Source organism: Bactrocera latifrons, unplaced genomic scaffold, assembly GCF_001853355.1.
Source record: "Bactrocera latifrons isolate USDA-ARS-PBARC rearing strain unplaced genomic scaffold, ASM185335v1 scaffold_233, whole genome shotgun sequence".
NCBI lineage: Eukaryota > Metazoa > Arthropoda > Insecta > Diptera > Tephritidae > Bactrocera > Bactrocera latifrons.
Window position 1 is genome coordinate 436,689 of NW_017535886.1, and position 19,585 is coordinate 456,273.

The following is a 19,585-nucleotide window of genomic DNA, read 5'->3' on the forward strand; positions in this document are numbered from 1 at the left end:
AATCGGTTCACAACCACGCCTGAAATCTCGATTATCACTTTATCATGCGAGAGTATAAAATGTTCGGTGACACCCGAACTTAGCCCTTCCTTACTTGTTATTTTTACTTTTTTTTTGCGTTTGATCAATACATTTAGAAAGCTTGAAGCAAAGTAGTACTGCTAATGTGAGTAAAACCGAAAGCTCTTGGTTTATTAATACCAGCATGTAGTAATTTTATAAGACTGTCCCATTTTGTGTACCAGACTCTTGAACCAAGATGAATAGACTGTCAAAATACATTTTAGTTAATACATTTAGTTAATTTCAGTTAATTTCATAATATTATTGATCTTAACTGGCCAAATTTATTATTTGATGACAAGATTCATCAGAGTACGAAATTATTAGAAGAAAAAAGGTTTGTCAAATACGCGCTGCAAAAATTATTTACAGTGCAGTTTTTCGGTTGAATATACTCGTCCGTAGAAGACCGTTGTACTAAAGCATTACTAATTGAAGCTATCATTTTTATGATGAGTATATCTGTGCCTTGCTCCCATTTACACCTAAACTAAAAGAGTATTGTACTGGAATAATGGAAAATATAGTTTCACGTTTTCGTGTTTGTCCCCAATGTATTATGAGAACTGACATATATTATAGATATACAAACAACATTTTTTGGTTTATGTTCCGGTGTACAGAAAAGAAGGTTTTCCAACTCGTGAGCACGCCACGTATATCAGGCCGTGTGAAAAACATAGCATTTCCAAATTTATGTCACACAATATGCGACTATCCTTGTGCCATGCAATTTTCACTGGAAACGGAATACGTTTGAACTGAAATTGCAAAGCCTCTCCAAAGAATTTAGAAATTCCACGTGAATTAACGGCGTCGTCTTCATTGTCAAGACGATCGATCCATTGGTATGAGCGCAAGTCTCCGGGAATTCGACTTTGAATCTTCCAGTTTAAGCCAACCACATCGGAATCGTAGTTACGATAATTTGGCCAATGTTCGAACATTCGTGATGAATTCATCTTTCGTGAATTGATAAACGGCGGATGGAATTGATATCAACCGGAATTCACCCACATCCAATTTTTAGCGAAGACGATGTAAAACGTCGTCAGCAATGTCATTTTTGTTCGTATCCCATAATTAACGCGGATTTGAACGATGATATATCGATGATTATGATTATCGCGAAAAGTGCGCCAACTTCATTTGCATTCCAGTGATTAACATGTTTCAGCAATTATAATTGCTGGCTTACTACTCCAAAACTTTCACACACAAGTGAAGTTGAACCGCGTACACTAATCAATAGCAACCGAAGATAGAAAGAATTGTGAGATTTTGGGATTGTGGAGTCCGCAAGGTCCATGAACAATATTGGTTTTCATCACATCGTACAGTACTGGATCTTTCTCTGCATCAGGAATTTCCGCAGAAATGAGTTCATCAATTTGATCTGGTGTAACCACCATCCACCATCCAAAGAAGAATATGTACGACAAACCTCTCTTTTGCCACTCAACAGATTACATCTAGCATCTAACAGTACCACATATACGCTGCTTCGAGATAAAGTCCATCAAACATCGTAACTGTTGTTTGAAAAGTCGTGCTGTGACATCGTGCTTTGGGCTGCCAAAATATGTTGATAGCAAAAAGAACGCCGACCGATATTAGCGCGAACTCTTCATAGCAGCGTAACAAATTTCAATCTGTAATTGATAACATTGATGCATTCGTTCTCTTGGCGTTACTAACAAACAATTCGTTTGTATGGGAAAAAGAAAAGACCTGTTTTTAGGGGTTTTCCGGCAATTATTCGATTTTTTTTTGCCGTAAAAACCAACCTTGAACCTCAACGAGCATTTAGAAAAAACAATTGGTCAAATTGGTCCAGCCGTTGTTGAGTTATGCTCTTAGTAACACATTTTGCCAATCATTTTTAAATATAAGAATMAGAAGAAATGTATGTATAAGATTTTTATCATTTAAATAATCATAAAAATCCAGCTTTCAGAGATTTCGCAGTGTTATGTAATTCCAATGGTACAAACACCCATCAAATATAATTTTTTTTTCAAGATTTCTTATACCCACATATGTAGATAAAGCCTAAGATTGAAAAATTATTATCGGTATGTAAGAGAACGTAGAAATATGTGCGGTCACACTATGCGTCTAAATGATTTATATTTTTCATTTAATGTATATGTTAAAAATTCATTTAGTAAACCATTTGACAGTTCATATTTGCGTTTCCATAGTATAATTTCTAGAAACCCTACATAATATTAATGTGAATCCTTTACAAATATCTAATACTGACCTTTTATTATACTTTGCAGAATTCAGTAAGTAAATATAAAAGTTTTGTAATATTTGTGAGTAAGTTCTTGATGGTAGTTTAGTTGGAGCTTTATATAATATGTTATAGTCCCTACGATGCATATACAAGTACAAGTATCTAATTCCAGTAATTATAAGTATACAAGACTGTGAGTACACACACATACATACAAACTTATTTGGATATATCCCGGCCATGAAATGAAATGACCAACTAAGTTACACCCCAACATGTCATCTCTCTATGTATGTATTTCTACTTCATGCAAACAACTAGTATTTGGCTAGGTCGTATGAGATGCCTCTTTGCCGCATATCGGCACAAATACCTATAGTAGTATTTAAAAGTCTTTCCATACTTACATATGTAATATATGCCTTTCGAAAAGATTTGCCTTGTATTTAGGATAAGGACATAACCTCTATCAAATTATTTTTTGATAATTCATTGTACTAAATTTTAGAAGCCCGATATTAAGATGTATTAATGAATTTTAAAGTTGCTGTAAGTAACGATGTACATATTTCGAAAATTACGGAAACTTATTATAACTTAAGGAAATATGAAATCCTTCCAAGTTCAATATATAGATTTAATATCCAACGGATTTATTTAGATACAAATCTCTTAGATTGATAAAATTGACTTGCTTCTTTTAGCTATACGAGTATGTAAGTTTATCTAATTATGTCAGGCTCATATCTTTGAATGAGGATTGCCAAATATTCACTTGTTTGTATGTGTGTACATATTTATATGATTACGTGGGACAACTCACATGTACTTATGTATGTAATGAAAAGATGTAAATGTATCGCTTATTTTATAAATTAAGGTGCATAACGATGGCATAACATTTTCTACAATATTTTTTACAAAGCTTCTTTAAACGCTTCATGAAGAGTGTGACTTGCTTATTTCTTATGGTTGGCTTTGCATTTACACCGATTTACGCTTAGCTGTAGCGTAGTCTTTTTTATTTCATAGCTACAACTATTATATAAAAAGTCTATAAGTAACTCACCCTATGTTAGCTGCATACTTACTGTCATTTATTATGCACTAAGGATCCAAAACAAGCTAAAGTTGAGTACGAACATGTGTGAAACAATTTGGAAATTAGGACAGAAGGAATAATATGTATTTTATATTGTGATAGCTCAGTTTTTATCTACTGTTAAATTTGTATTTTAAATATTAGACTCATTTTCTTGTATTTTTCTCCTTTCTTAATTTTACAGTCGCTTATCATCGACACAGACCATGATAGGCCGCCACTCTTGTGTACCCCTTCTTCAAACATTTACTTAATATAAAACTGTCATGAGATGCTTTGTATCCGTTAATACTTTTAATACTAAACTTGAATGACATCATTATCCCAATACATTTAAACCAAACAAATAAATTAAAATTAAATAACGCCATTTTTACCGTTTTAAAAAATTCCACTTCAAATGACATGAAAATATTCAGTGCTTTTTTCGTATTTATTTTGTAGAGTTCAAATAAAGAGAAGAGCAAGGCATCGCTTTCAAACCTTGCAGATTTACGGTAGTAAAGTTGGCAGTAGGCACTTATCCATACCAGAATTATCTATGATAAGTCGTTGTGCAGTACCTGAAAGAAATATGTCCATCTTACAATATTATCTGAAAATACGTCCAAACCTCGTTCATTTTGTTGTTGTTGTGGCTGTAATTAATATAACATATGTTTTGCCAGACAAAAATTTTACCAGAATTCAGCTTATAGTTTAAAAACTTTTTTATTATTACCTTATTTGCACATACACAAATACATATGTACATAATTAAGAATATTATACAGAGGTACAATACTTAATATAATAGTTAATATCAACATCTCCACATGAAAACTTATCTATTCTAATAATGTATAACTACAAATCGCATTTCCCATTTTACATATGCCTTTTGAACACAGATATGGATGTAGATGCCTTTAGCTGAGCGAAATAAATGTTTTATGTTTTTAATGATTTGGAAATATTATATTTTGTAGTGAATGTATGTAAAGTGACTTCCAAGTCGTTAGTTTGTCCGTTAGTTATTTCGTTTGTCACACTAAAAATAATAAATTTTCATAGTTCCAATTAATGAATTATTGGTAAAATTATGGTTTTTATTTCTTTTTCTTACATTTAAATCTCTCTACTCAACTCTAAATGGATAACGGTACATTGACAAATTAACAGTTGTTCATGATAGACAATTGTGCAGACGATTGGCGGATCGCAATGACATGGCAACGAATTAGTCAGATAAGTTTAGAACTTTTTATATGTGCAATTCATCCAATTCCTGGCGAATATTATTTCCAATGGACCACAAAATTGGCAAATAAAAATAAAACTATGGGCACCGAAACGGTACCATATGATGTGGCGTTATCATTACCCATGTTCCTTCGGCTATATTTAATATGTCGGGTTATGCTTCTTCATTCGAAATTATTTACGGACGCATCGTCACGAAGCATAGGAGCCCTCAACAGAATTAACTTTAATACAAGGTAAGAGTTATACTAAATTTTTAATTATTTCATACATTTCCTTCTCAATGTTGTCAGTATACGAGTATACTACTTTCAACTCGTTGAATGAGGCCTTTGTTTCCTTATAAATTTCATGAATTTCCGAAGTAAGAATTTTCCTAAAGCTCAATATCGTGTTTCATTTCATGAACCAAATTTGCTATTATATTATGTTTCTATTATATCATTTATATCATGCTTTGGGATAAATGAATTTCAAATCAGCTTCAATAATGTTGCATTGAAGCCAGGTGATTCTCCCAGAAGTCGCTAATCTTGTCAGAATCTGTTAATTTTTGGATGTTAATATCAGTCAATACTACAAAAGTTTTAAAATACGTATGGAAGCTAAATATTTTCATATACATACATACATATTTGCAACCAAGCCATAATTTCTGGATCATGTGATCAAATAAAGGTTTAGAACACATTTTGCCTTTGAATATGTATAAATAATTACATACAAGTATATCCGTATTTATTTAATTATAGGATTACATATTCTAAAAATAAAATTACTTTGATTAAAATAATTTAAATGTGTGTTCAATTTCAGATTTGTTTTAAAGACTTTAATGACAATATGTCCAGGAACGGTGCTACTAGTTTTCATGGTATCCCTATGGATTATTGCTTCGTGGACTTTGCGGCAGTGTGAAAGGTAACGGATTCCAACTACCTTAACATTCGTATTATCATGCGTATTTCCTAGTTTCAATTTATTTGCTTTTATGAAAAACTTTGTACTTTGCATACACATTAATACACACACTCAGACTAAAGGCAATTTATGGTTTTTATTCTTATTCATTTATTATTTCAACAAAACTTAGAAGAAATCTTTTAAAATAAATGTTAAGTTTTTGTACATGTATGTATATATGTACACTTGGTGAAATCACTACATATGTTATATAAACAGGTCATGAATTGCTCAAATTTATTTTATAATACCATATATGTACGTAGTTATAAATTAATTTTTTTGTCTCACTTTCTATTAACAAAGGAATTGCAATTCGACACTAGCAAAATAGGTGCCTATGTATAGTATGATAAGGATGAAAATTTAATGGTAGGTGCGTGAATGTACTCGCGCATATACATATTTATACTACTGTGAGCAAAAAATAGTAAGACTCTTTAATTAAAATTTCACGCAAAAATCCATTCGTCGAAATATTATTTTTTTTAGGTTGGTATGACTGTCAGTGACATCTGCGCTTAGTACTGCATCAAAATATTCATTAGTCTTTAGTATATGCTTCTCTTTCTAAAGTACTTACATAATGTTGGAAAAGACCAAGAAGAATTTTTCAAGGAAGGTTGAAAACGCGTTGATGACGAACCAATCCAGGACAACACGTCAATTGGGCCTAAGAAAAGTGAAAGCAGCATGTAGTTTGCGCGAAGCTAGGAATTATGGGCCAAGAACTCTTGGTTTTTACAACACGATATACACCGTCGCTTACTGCATTGATTCTTCGTGAGTTTTTCTGAAAATTTTCAACTAATATCGTGCCGCAACCACCGTATTCAGCTGATATAGCTCCGTGTGACTTCTGGTGGAAATTGACTTTAACACCTGTTTCGACGATTTTCACAAGTGTATTGGGACTAAGGTGGATTACTTTGAGGGTTACCTCATAAATTTCGAAGAATAAATTAAGAATTTTAAAACTATGAACAAAGTCTTATTATTTTTTATTCATAGTAGTATATGTGTTAATAAAATATATTTACATAAAAAACCTGTCTACTATACATAGTATTATATAAAGTTAAAAATTCATACAGATGTGTACATGTGTGACAAGTTATCAGCCGCCTCAAATGCCTGATGAATTTAAAAAAGTCTCTTGTGATGTGAAATTACATCGAGGATTAAAAAGGCCTGCGGAGAGACAACCGCTAATTATTGTATAATTTTAGAACTGATGATGACATTTCAAGTTACCTAATTAGTGTACCCATGTGAAAAAATATTGAATAAGAAATACTCTTACTATTTGTGGAGCATAAATTCTAATGACAATTTCGCAAAGTCAATCCCGTCTTGTATCTACCAATTTCTACAAATTTTTGAGTTGAATGAGCTAATTCCCTAAGAAGGCTTCTAAATTGTTTTCAACCAACTCGCAAGCAACACTTTTTTTCAAGGTTACTAATCAATTCATCAATAATTGGAAGAAAAGCTTCTGCACGCATGAGAACCAAGTGGTAGAAAGTAAATTTTGATGAAACTGACAACCCTACTTAATACTTCAAGTCAATATCCAATATTTTGTGCGATCGATAGATTAATTTTTAACCCTTGAGGTACAGACAGCTTAAAAAAATAACAGTAAAATATGAGCTCTTATTCATCAGCTGCGATATTTTATGTAATTTGTGGATTAATGTTTAACCTTGATTGATGCACATAACTTCAAACAAATAATATGTAGCATGAACTTTTCATATCGTTTCCCGAAATTACTATCAAAATAAATATTGCTATTTACTGTGGAAAAACGCTATAATTCTCTCTTCTCTTGTTTATACTTGTAAATTTTTGAATATTATTCTGAATACAGGTAACAAGGATCCGCCAGCCCTGCCCTTAATTCGGCCTTAGTTACCAGCTTTCAACAATAGTCAAAGAAGAAAATTTCCATCTTGGAAATTCTGGCAGAGCTTTGACATTTAATTCCAAAGGCAACCGCTTTACAGAATAAATGAAAACTGTATAAATGCTTTTTATGTAATTTCTCAAAATAAATAAATACACAGAAATACTTACATATATTAGATTTAGCATTACGATTCGACATGCACATTTATCGTAAAGTTTTATCTAAACATTATTAAGCAACAGATTAAAAAACACAAATAGTTTTTAAGCAGTATTTTTCTGGATAGCAATCGTCAGCTTTGGAAATTCTATATCACATAATTTTGTAAGTGTACATATGCGTATATACATATACAAATACAAACAAAAGTAGTTCAGAGACATGTTATAATTTTGATCTTAGTGACGTTGGCTTTACATACTACATTTACAATAGTATAAATTAATATAAATTCGTTTTAAGCGAATATAAACTACTTTCACACATTACACTAGCTTTTCGTTATTTTTTCAAAATAACAGCATATCTTAAATAAATACCTGTGTATATTTAATGTATGTATGTATGTACGTTTTAAAAGTATTTGTGACAGTACTCTGCTTTGCTTGTGTTTATGATGTTCTCATTGAATCTACACTATCGTCTAATCGTACGAGTATGCTAATAATTGCATCTGATTTCTGTTAATGATAAAATATTAATTATTTGTATTAATACATAATAAACTATATTATCTAAGTGCGTGTATATGTATGTGCAGACATTTATATACTATGTGCTCCGACTATTTTACACAGAAAATAAACTAAAACTCATGAGAAGCTAACATTTCTGGGATCAAAAATAGGTATGTATTAGGTCTCATGATTGTAGCAAATGATATCGGGAACCTTTAACTAATGAATTGGAAACGTTCGCTCAATTATTGACACTCGAAAAAAATCTACTAATCCTAATAAAAATATGGAAAACATAACGCTCAAAAGGTTCAACTTACCCAATTGTTGCACAGTACTGTTAATATATTACTATATGGATTACAATGGCATACTATACATATTGAATAGAGTTTAGACGGCATCATCTAACACACATGTACTGTAAGTACTAAATAATTATAATGAAGGCACATAACCATGAGGAAAATGTTAAAACTCGATTAACTTTCGGTTATGAAAAGAGGTTTGGTATTGAAATCGGCATGACTGCAATCGATAATAAAAAAAGAAAAACCGTTCAGTTGCACCGAAGCTAAATACCCTTCATAGGTGTATTTTTGTTAGTAATGTGTTCAGTTTATATGGAAGCTATATGCTATTGTAATCCGATCTGAAAATTTTTTTCTGAGATTATATTATTACCTTAAGCCGTAATCCATGTCAAATTTCGTGAAGATACCACGTCAAATGTGAAAGTTTTCATACCTGAACTTGATTCCGATTGTTCAGTTTGTATGGCATCTATATGCTATAGTTAACCGATCTAAACAATTTCTTCGGAGATTACATTGCTGGCTCAGGAAATTATCTATACCAAATTTCGTGAATATATCTTGTCAAATGTGAAAGTTTTCCATACAAGAACTCGATTCCGATCGTTCAGTTTGTATGGCAGCTATATGCTATTGTAATCCGATCTGAACAATTTCTTCGGATATTACATTGCTGGCTCAGGAAATTATCTATACCAAATTTCGTGAATATATCTTGTCAAATGTGAAAGTTTTCCATACAAGAACTCGATTCCGATCGTTCAGTTTGTATGGCAGCTATATGCTATAGTAATCCGATCTGAACAATTTCTTCGGATATTACATTGCTGGCTCAGGAAATTATCTATACCAAATTTCGTGAATATATCTTGTCAAATGTGAAAGTTTTCCATACAAGAACTCGATTCCGATCGTTCAGTTTGTATGGCAGCTATATGTTATARTGGTCCGATATCGGCAGTTCCGACAAATGAGCAGCTTCTTRAAGATAAAATGACGTTTGCAAAATTTCAAAACGATATCTTAAAAACTGAGGGACTAGTTCGTATATATACAGACAGACGGACATGGCTAAATCGACTCAGCTCGACATACTGATCATTGATATATGTATATACTTTATTGGGTATCCGACCCTTCCTTCTGGGTTTTACAAATTTCGTGACAAACTTAATATACCCTGTTCAGGGTATAATGAAAGTTTGAGAACAATTTCCAACTAATGCTTCGAGCCCGTCTATCTATTTGGTCATCTCTCTCTCAAATGTCTTTATAAGTTAATGAAAATTATCTACAAATAAATATTTTTTCATACACTCTTTTTTATATTAATTTTGCGGACAATGTCGAAATGGTTTCAATAACATTTTTCATAAAACAATCACTCCTTATCTCACTATTAACTAATTACCAGCATTAGTAGATTCATTCAAATTTGAAAAACTTCGCTCTTAACACTATTTCATTATGTACCCGTAGAACGTCCGGACCACAGCACCGAAAGACGTGAAAATAACTCAGTTATTCCTTTATCCTGCAGAAGGTCCTTCTTCAGCAAAATCACCTACTATAATGAAATAAATTTCCATTCAAGAAATTTGGAATTCAGTTTCTGTTTGTAAAATAGATTTCAAAATCTAAACAAATAGGTGTCGCCAGATATGATTGTTTGTCGAAAAATTTTGAAATCTAATAAAACAAAAATGCATCAAAAGCATTGATGAAAATACGTGTACATATTATGTATGGTATTCAGTTATTTGATATTATTAATAATCTTTGATATTCATTCAAGGGATTCAATGCGAGCGAAGCCGGGGAAAGCTAGTATAGTATAAGACTTTATTAATGTAAGATTTTCTGCTACTTAAAATGATGATTTTCTTCCAACACTGTTTTCATGAAAACACCCAATAGGTAGGTATGTATGTATGCAAATCTATATTTCTATATTTTGCTATTTAATTTGTTTATTATATTTAAAATATTTTGAACACAAGTGGAATGAAGAGAAATATCGAAGTTGTAGTACATGCTAATTATGGCTAATTCACATATAACTTTAGCTTCGCTTTGCGTCAGACTTTTGCTTTGACCGAAATATTCAATGTTGCTTTTGTTAAATATAATATATCCATATTTTTTGCAGTCGCCATTTTTAGAGATAAATACAAAAAACAAAGCGTTCATTCTGACATATGTTTTCTTCGCTTTGTTGTTAAATAAGTCAAGCAAAGCGAGACAAGTTTTATGGGAATCAGCCATGGTTCTTCATTAAGTTCGGTGGCTTCGTCTCTGAATAAACAACCAACCAACCAACTTATCAGTAAATATAAGTAAAACATATGAAAGTATAGTATTGAACTAAATGATATATTGTCGCGTATACATTCAATATATACTAACAGTTTCTGATAAATTAAAATTATTTACTCAATTTACTTATTCTACATGATCTAACACGAACGAAATGACTATTTTGATGAAGAATTGACCTTTCAATCGCAACATTACTATTGAATTTGCAACATACGCTTTATTTGTTTGTTAAAACCTGGATGAATTATATTTTACATTCTCTGGTTATATGTGTATAAAAATAATTAATTAATCTATGGTTTCTAGACGTGTTACTATAATTCATTCTATAAGCGTTAAAAAGCATACTTTTAATTTAAATCCGTACACAAGAGAGGTGTTATATTCTAAAGGACCGTCTGGATTATTTTTGTCAAAAATTAAGTTTGGGATAGCCAAGCTAGTATAAAAACGCGTCATGGAAGAGGCGATGAATGAAAATGTTCTAAAAAAATGGTTCTTACAATAGCGAACGGTGAATAATATAATTAGGATAAACTAATTATAATAGAAGATCAACTTTATCGCCAGGTAAATTGAACAAAATTGTAAAGTCTCGCTAAGCTTGAAAGAAAAGATACAATTACTAATTTAGTATTCATAAGTTGAATGCCTTGGTATCAAGTAACCGCTTTATTAAGAGTAAGTACCATATACTTGGAAATTAACCGAACCTTTCAAAAACCATTGCGTTCATCTTAACCTTACAGATGTGTTTGATATAAAATTAATAAMAAAATTTAAAAACGTTTTTTTTTATTTAAATTTTTGTTTTATTAATCCTAGATTGTCGCTTATACTTATAGAGCAAGTTAACGACTTTTAAACTTTTGTCGATGTAAATATCGTAACATGTTATTTAAATTGTGCTACGCTAAATTTTTAGAAGTGTGTCGTGAAAAAATAATTGCTTGGTTTCCGTTTAGTGTGTCTTTTTCGATTTATTATTGCATTAATATGTATGTTTTTGAATTACTAAAATTAAGCATGGTAATTTTTCAGACACAAGATTAAATACATACATTTAGTAAACATTGAAATTCATACACATTTACATTTCGCGATGACACACGCATTGGTATAGATGGAAAACATTATTTGGTATATTTTAATACGTATATACGTTTATACATATATATGATATATAAGAGCAATTATTAACAATGATGTGATACATACATACATACACACAARATCACATACATATCATAGCAAAATCTTTCTCATTTCAAAAAATTTATATCCGTACATAAAATTAAAGTATTGAGCTAATCATTGACGCTATAGATTATTCCTATATTTACTTAATACACAATTAAATTCAGACAAACTTGCGGTACAACAAGCACAACAACATTTTAATTTTAGCATACTATTCAAACAAATTTTGGCGTATTGAATGATTTAGTAGATATTTTACCTGCAATATGTAAATATCTTGGATGTAAACATTTACATACATATGTAAGCCAATTTATATGAATACCACATACATTTCATTTTAAAATTTAATTGAACAATTAAAATCACATACTTGCTTTTAATTGTATATTTAAATAAACTTTTTTGTTGTATTTAATTTGTTGAAGCATTAGTCCACCATTTTTGTAAAAAGTTTAACAGAATTGATTTTCATGAAAAGGAAACGAAATATCTTCACATTTTCACAAACCTGTTTATTTGTTTGTACCACTTTTCACCTACCAACCACTACCACCACTACTTTACTACTACTGCTACTGCAAATACTATGCAACCAATCTACTGTGCGTTCGTATCACGAAAGATTCCACGACGAGGAGCACGCAAATTTGCTAAACTCCATGTGGCTAACAGCCATCACGTTTCTATGCGTGGGATATGGTGATATTGTACCAAACACCTATTGTGGACGCGGTATAACGCTTACATGTGGCATGGTGGTAAGTATTTTGGCAAACGTAACAAAACGTAAAAATTCCCACATGTGCACAATAAGACCTGAAACCCTACAGAGACAATTTTTTTCAAACCACGGTAGTACCATCATTGAACGATAATACGATAAATCTCAACCTAAACGTAGGGTATACATACATGTAAACAGCCTTAATTGATATTATTAATATGTAAATAGTATGTATGCAAATTGGTAATGCAGTATAAGCCGAGGTAACGGATCAGCAGTTGGTTGGTTGTTTAACGTCTATAAATACATAGTATATATGTAACGTGTACGTACATATACATATCTAAGTATGTATGTACATAATAAACGTTTGTATTAGTGTATGTATTTACAATTAACTGTATTTTAAGAACTTTTTGATAATTTGTATGTGATTTCCCTGAACCTTCATACATATGTATATAAGTAAAGATACTTGAATAGTAGTTATTATCTGACTAAAGGCTTTTTGAGGGTTGTCGTTTAAGAATGATATTTCATATACGCATCCTTTCGTTCGGATACTTATTCAAATTCACGCTAAAATTTAACGGAAATAATATAATATTATTTGAAAGTATCGAAAGCTATTTTAATTTATGCTAATTATAAAATTTAAAAGAGAAAATCCAAAAGTCGGAATTGGAATTTTTAAAAAAATTTAGTGAAATTATTATATCCACTCGCTAGTAAAATAAAAGCGTATTTTGAGATTTTTTTTATGGATGAGGCATTTTATTTAATAAATAAGAAAAGAAATGTAGATTAAAACGAGTATTTGATGGTGAAGAAGGAGTCACTGCTTAAAATTATATGAAATCCATTAAAACATTTTATCCAAAAACCGAAAGAGATTTAATATTATTATAGATGAATACAAGTAATGATTGCAAGACTAGCCAAAATATTGATTTTGTAGAAAACGGCGGCTTAAAAAAACGTCGGTTTTTGTGAAAAAAGTGGTTTAAAAAAATTTTCCTTCGATATATACATATATCAATATCGGGCGCCGATCAATTACATTAAGCGAAAAATGTCTTACAAATATTACTAAATCTCCAAAGTATTCTCAAATAATTGTATGTACTTTCGATTCACATTCACAAGTGGACATAACCTCTGAAATCAATAAAGAGAGCTCTGCTTTATACTTTGCAATTTTCATCACTTTTCTTACTCTCCCTTATGCCATTCATTCTGCTTAATTCTTTTCAATCACATTTCATGACTTCTATGTATGTGTATATAAAAAATATTAAGTAATTATCAAATCATATTCTGATTAAATCAACAATTTTGAAAATTTTAATGCCAATATTTAATTTTTTGTCAACGAGGTTTTGCATTTGCTACAATCAGCTTTCCAACCTTTATCGCACATTTCGATGACTGAGTGCATGGTAAATTTTGTATTTTTTTTCCATAATTAAATTTTCAAAATGCTATTACTAATCATGTAGCTTTGATTTACATTTGAAATAAAGGGAATCATTAATTATGCATTTTTACCAAAAAAAATATATAGGTTTGCAAATATAAAAGTTTCAATCAGATCTATATAGTCAAACAAAAAAAACAATATAAAAAATATATATTCTATTTTTAATATATAGACAGTTAACGTCCTGTGTTCCTCCAGGTATAATAATACACCAGACACTTTTAAACTTATGTGTGTTAAAATATTAGGGGACTCTCTTGCTCTTGCAAGATTGCACGATGACAAAAAATGCAAAAATCCTATACGGAAATATGCAAGGGCACGCGAGCACTCATTTCAGAATCTAATGATATATGAACAGCTGATTCGGTCAATTTATTGTAAGTGACTATGGTGTGTGAATATTGTGAATTGGCGCACCTTTTGCATTCATTCTTAACAAAAAAAAAAAAATGTAACAATTCTTTATAATTTAAATAGACATTATAAAATCTATTTAAAAGCTACCTTCCTCAATGAGTTCAGATAAATAATTACAAGTAGGCGCTTCAAACAAGTTCTTAAATTAATCATTAATAAAATGACTAAGCGTATATTAACTGACTAAATTAGGAGCAATTTGAGGCGCCTTTAAAAAAAAAAATTTATATCGATGAAGTATTTACAATTTTTATTAAAAGTTAATATTCGTGAAAAAGGCACCCACGTTTACTTATATTTCAACAAATAGAAAGCATAAATTATGATGTGCACTAAGGTAATTTAGTAAGATATGTATGTACATACATTCGTGAAAATCTCTCGATGAATACATATGTGCATATAATGTGTTTTATGTGGATAAGTGCAAATATATACGTTGTGTATTTGTAACCTTTTAACACCATTTTATTAACGCATACTCGTACGAAAGCAGTTGCCTCACATTAAACATCAACTTAAAAAGTTATTGTATTTTTTCATATTTGCTTGAACATTTCGCACTGTTGCATACAGAAACAACCCTTTTTATGTGTGTGTGTATCTACAACCCGTACAGGTTTCATGACGAAGAACATGCAAATCTTTTGAATGCAATGTGGCTGATAGCAATAACATTTTTAAGTGTCGGTTTCGGTGATATTGTACCAAATACGTACTGTGGACGTGGTATTGCCGTCAGTACAGGAATAATGGTGAGTGCTGCAGCTTGCGACACGTACATGTCTGTACATACATAAGTAAAACATATGTACCATAAGTATACACCAAGGTATATTGTATAATTTACAAAAATTAACAATAAGTTAAAATATATATATCTTCAAAATTATCTATATCATAAAATATCAATATCATATCTACTAAATATTAGTAAGTTCATATTGTAAGCAATCCAATTTGGAAGACTTCGAAATTACGAAATGAAAATTAAGTACATTTTTACAATGATATCATTCGATATAAGATAAGAATTTCAATTGAATGTTGAATTAATTCTATTATATTACATTATTAAAATAGATTCATCTACATACATTTTTTTTTTTTTTTTTAGTTTATTCAAACCGTTTTGTAAATTGTAAAATATATATATACATATATATATATGAAATCCATAAAATATATTATTTTAATTAAATTGGTTTGTGTTGTATTTGGCATTACATAAACAGAAAAAATTATTAAATGAACATTTTTAGTCATTCATTTACATAAGAATTTAATTTATATTTGGGGTACTGCATGTTTTTTAAATTAAATTATTACTAATAATAAGGAAAAGTTTCGTTACAAATAACAAAAGTTAAGCTTCAACCACTTTTGTCATACTTTTTTCAAAACGATTAATAATGAAATATGTGCTCATTACATCATAATATTTCAAATTTAGATATCTGTATATCTGATATCTGAGAGTGTATGCATAGGTGAATAAAACATTGAAATTGCCCGATTTAAACGGGTGAATTAATGGACTAAAGAAATTTGTTTAGCAATAATTGCTTTTTATTCCCACAATTCAATTTGCTGTTTAATGATAATTAAAATAAAGAGACTGTTTAGCTCTAAAGAAAAGTCGTTTATAAAAACATTCCACTCAATTGAGATAATACTACATAACTTACAAATTTAAAAGTGAAAAAATCTCAAAGCTGCATATAACAATTTTATGGTGATATATAGTAAATAATTAATTAAAACTTTTGATTTTATTATAAGTAGCAAAAATTTAGCCCCTAATTATCCATATGTGTCTACTTATTATATACAAAGCTCTCTTTGAAAAAAAAAATTAGAGAAAGTTTTATGGGATTTAAAATAAAAAGATTTACTACTGTGATCAAATTGAAAGGTGAATCTTGTCCATTTCAACTCTTTCAAAGTAATCCCCTTTCGCTGCAAAACACTTATGCCAACGAATTTTTCATTAATCATAGCATTTGGGAAAATCGTCCTTCAGAGCCTTCTTCGATTCAGCTTTTATATCTACAATTGAGTCAGAACGGTGACCTCGGAGTGGTCATGTGAATTTGGTGAATAGCCAGAAGTTACAAAAAGGGAAATCAAGCGAATGCGGCGGTTGCGGCACGATATTAGTTGAAAATATGCCGAAATGATCACGAATAACGAATTCAGTATGAGGGGGTGCTTTATGGCACCCTTTGTTCAATAAATTCAGACATAGTAAAAATCGAAGAATTCACTTTTAGAAAACGAAACGTAACTCAAATTCGAATACATACTTTGAAGTGAAATTTAGCACAGATGTCACTAACAGTACTACCAACTTACAGAAAAAAAAAAATTAAAAATTTGCCTTTCAATTTCATCATAGTAGTACATACATTTATTAATTACCTTTCAAATTACTAAATTGAATTATTATTGCTAAAATAAAAATTATTGTATCAAATCTTCGCAAAATTAAAAAAAAAACTAATATTTTTGACTAGACTGTTGTGATTGAAATATGTATAGATAAACAGAATTTTTTAGCATTCAATTGATGTGAAATTATACTGACCATGCATAATATTATCAAATAATACCTAGGGAAAGTTCAATTACGGAGCACCAATTTTGAAATCAATGTTTTCATAATTTGGAACATCCGTTATTATTCTGAACCACCACGCGTCCTTCATAAATTACGAAGCTCAGTTTCATGTCGTTGTTGGCAACAAAGAACTAGCATTATATTAGTTGCGAGATTTTGTCGTTGCGTTTTTTTGCATCGCACTAGTGATGAATATCCATCATAAAGATTGATTACAATTATATTCACGCACGTTGTTCTTTCAAATTTTACGATGGTTCTTCACACAGATTTAACACATATAAATAATTATTATAAATGGTCAGATATGTAGTATTAATAGTGATCATTTACTTAATCTAAAGAGCTTAAATAAGACGAACTGCAAAAAATATTTTCAACACATCAGAGTGTAAAACAGAGCCGTAACTTATTATATAATATAGATAATAAAATAGTATGTATTTAGGAAACGTCGGGTTGAGATTTAGAAACACTACGAAAACAACTGCTACTGATGTGTTAAAGCACCAGACAGATACCAAATATACATTTGGGACAATGGAATATGTTCATAATACTTACATATTTAATAACAATTTATATCTAATTACAGGGTGCCGGTTGCACGGCCTTGCTTGTCGCGGTCGTTTCGAGAAAATTGGAGCTCACCCGGGCTGAAAAACATGTTCACAACTTCATGATGGATACACAACTAACGAAAAGGGTATTCGAAAAAAGTTTTAGATATTCCTAAAAGTACAATACAAATCATATTTTTATCTTCTTAAACTTTCATTTTTATTATATTTATGCAAATAACTCGTTTAATTAATAATATTTTTCATAAGATAGTATTATTATTAACTGTTCTTAACGTTTTAATTAGTCCAAATTAATTGAAAATTATATTTTCTTTATAAAGCTTATTTATTTAAGTATGCGTGCATTAATAATTTTATACAAAGTTGTCCTCAAATTATAATCAGAAACTCAACAATAAACGACATGAATGTGGACTTTACCGCCAATTCTACATTTTGAGAGTACAGTTTCCACTTAAATATCATATACTCACAATTTCCGTATATGCGAATTTGAATTTATACGCAAGTAGTTACTACCAATTCCTCACTATTGAAATAACTTAAAGCTTCCACTTAATATTTGATTGGAACTTAGTCATTTAATAAATTAACTTTAACGTTTTTTAAATCAAAATATTTTTACAGCATAGTTGATGAATTAATTTATTTTGTTTTACAATTTTTTAATGGATTTGCTCGAGCCTAATTCCATAGCCCAATATCTGGAAAATAATTTTAAGACCACGTTTTATACTTCTACATAGAGTGATTTATACAAAACACCAATTCAATTTTTACGTGTATGATAATAAATATATTTACGTATAAAACTCGTTTATAAAACAATTTGTGTTCGTAACTCATCCAGTTAATCCAACTTTGCTAAGCTAGCAGTTATTTTTCGAAACGGAGTTTTGAATTAGAAATGCAATACTTTTTTATCTAGAGTACTCTCTTCAGATCTTAAAGAGTAAACATTTACAAGTTACAAGGGAGCTTACTTATGTATGGCTCATACCACAATTTATTTGTGGTAGGTATATAATATACTGCTCTTGAACTCTTAATATTCATCTAACGGCAATATTTTGGTGGCGTAGGTAAACTCTTAATATTCATCTAACGGCAATATTTTGGTGGCGTGGGTATAATCTCTAATATTATTCAATCAATCATTATTTTTACAATAGGAGAGAACATTTTAATAATTTATAATATAATTAGCGCAAAACATTTATTTTAAAAATGATTGAAATAAAACAATAAGTTAGATAAAAAAAGACTCTAATAAGTCGGAATTCCACATAAGTTAGTTTAGCAAAAATATATATGATATAAAATTTTCTCAATACAAGATTGGTTTACTTCTATTCATATATCCATATTATATATTTATGTATGTATGTATATAATAAAATGCACGTTATTCTAACATATTATATTAAAATTATTCATTAAAATTTATTCCATTTCTTCCTTGCGTCATAATTTTAGCTGAAAAATGCAGCGGCAAATGTTCTTCGTGAAACTTGGCTCATTTACAAACATACAAGACTAGTAAAACGGGTTAATCCCGGACGTGTAAGAACCCACCAAAGAAAGTTCCTTCTAGCTATATACGCGTGAGTATTCTAGAGAAACCTCTCTCACAATTTTTATGTGCAATGTACTCTGTGAAAGTCGTAATAGTTATTCAAAATTAAACATTGTACAAACAGACAATATTCCTCAATTTCTT

At 30.1% G+C, this 19,585-nt stretch overlaps 1 protein-coding gene across 4 annotated transcripts in view; it reads left to right on the forward strand.

Moving 5' to 3' along the window:
* The window catches only part of LOC108968923 (small conductance calcium-activated potassium channel protein), a 155,665-nt gene that overhangs the window by 122,078 nt on the left and 14,002 nt on the right, over positions 1 to 19,585 (forward strand). For all 4 annotated transcript variants that reach the window (XM_018933280.1, XM_018933282.1, XM_018933281.1 and 1 more), the window contains 5 exons: positions 4,569 to 4,885; positions 5,466 to 5,570; positions 15,281 to 15,416; positions 17,877 to 17,987; positions 19,342 to 19,469. In XM_018933280.1, the coding sequence (XP_018788825.1) occupies positions 4,569 to 4,885; positions 5,466 to 5,570; positions 15,281 to 15,416; positions 17,877 to 17,987; positions 19,342 to 19,469 (797 nt within the window). The remainder of the gene's footprint in view (positions 1 to 4,568; positions 4,886 to 5,465; positions 5,571 to 15,280; positions 15,417 to 17,876; positions 17,988 to 19,341; positions 19,470 to 19,585) is intronic.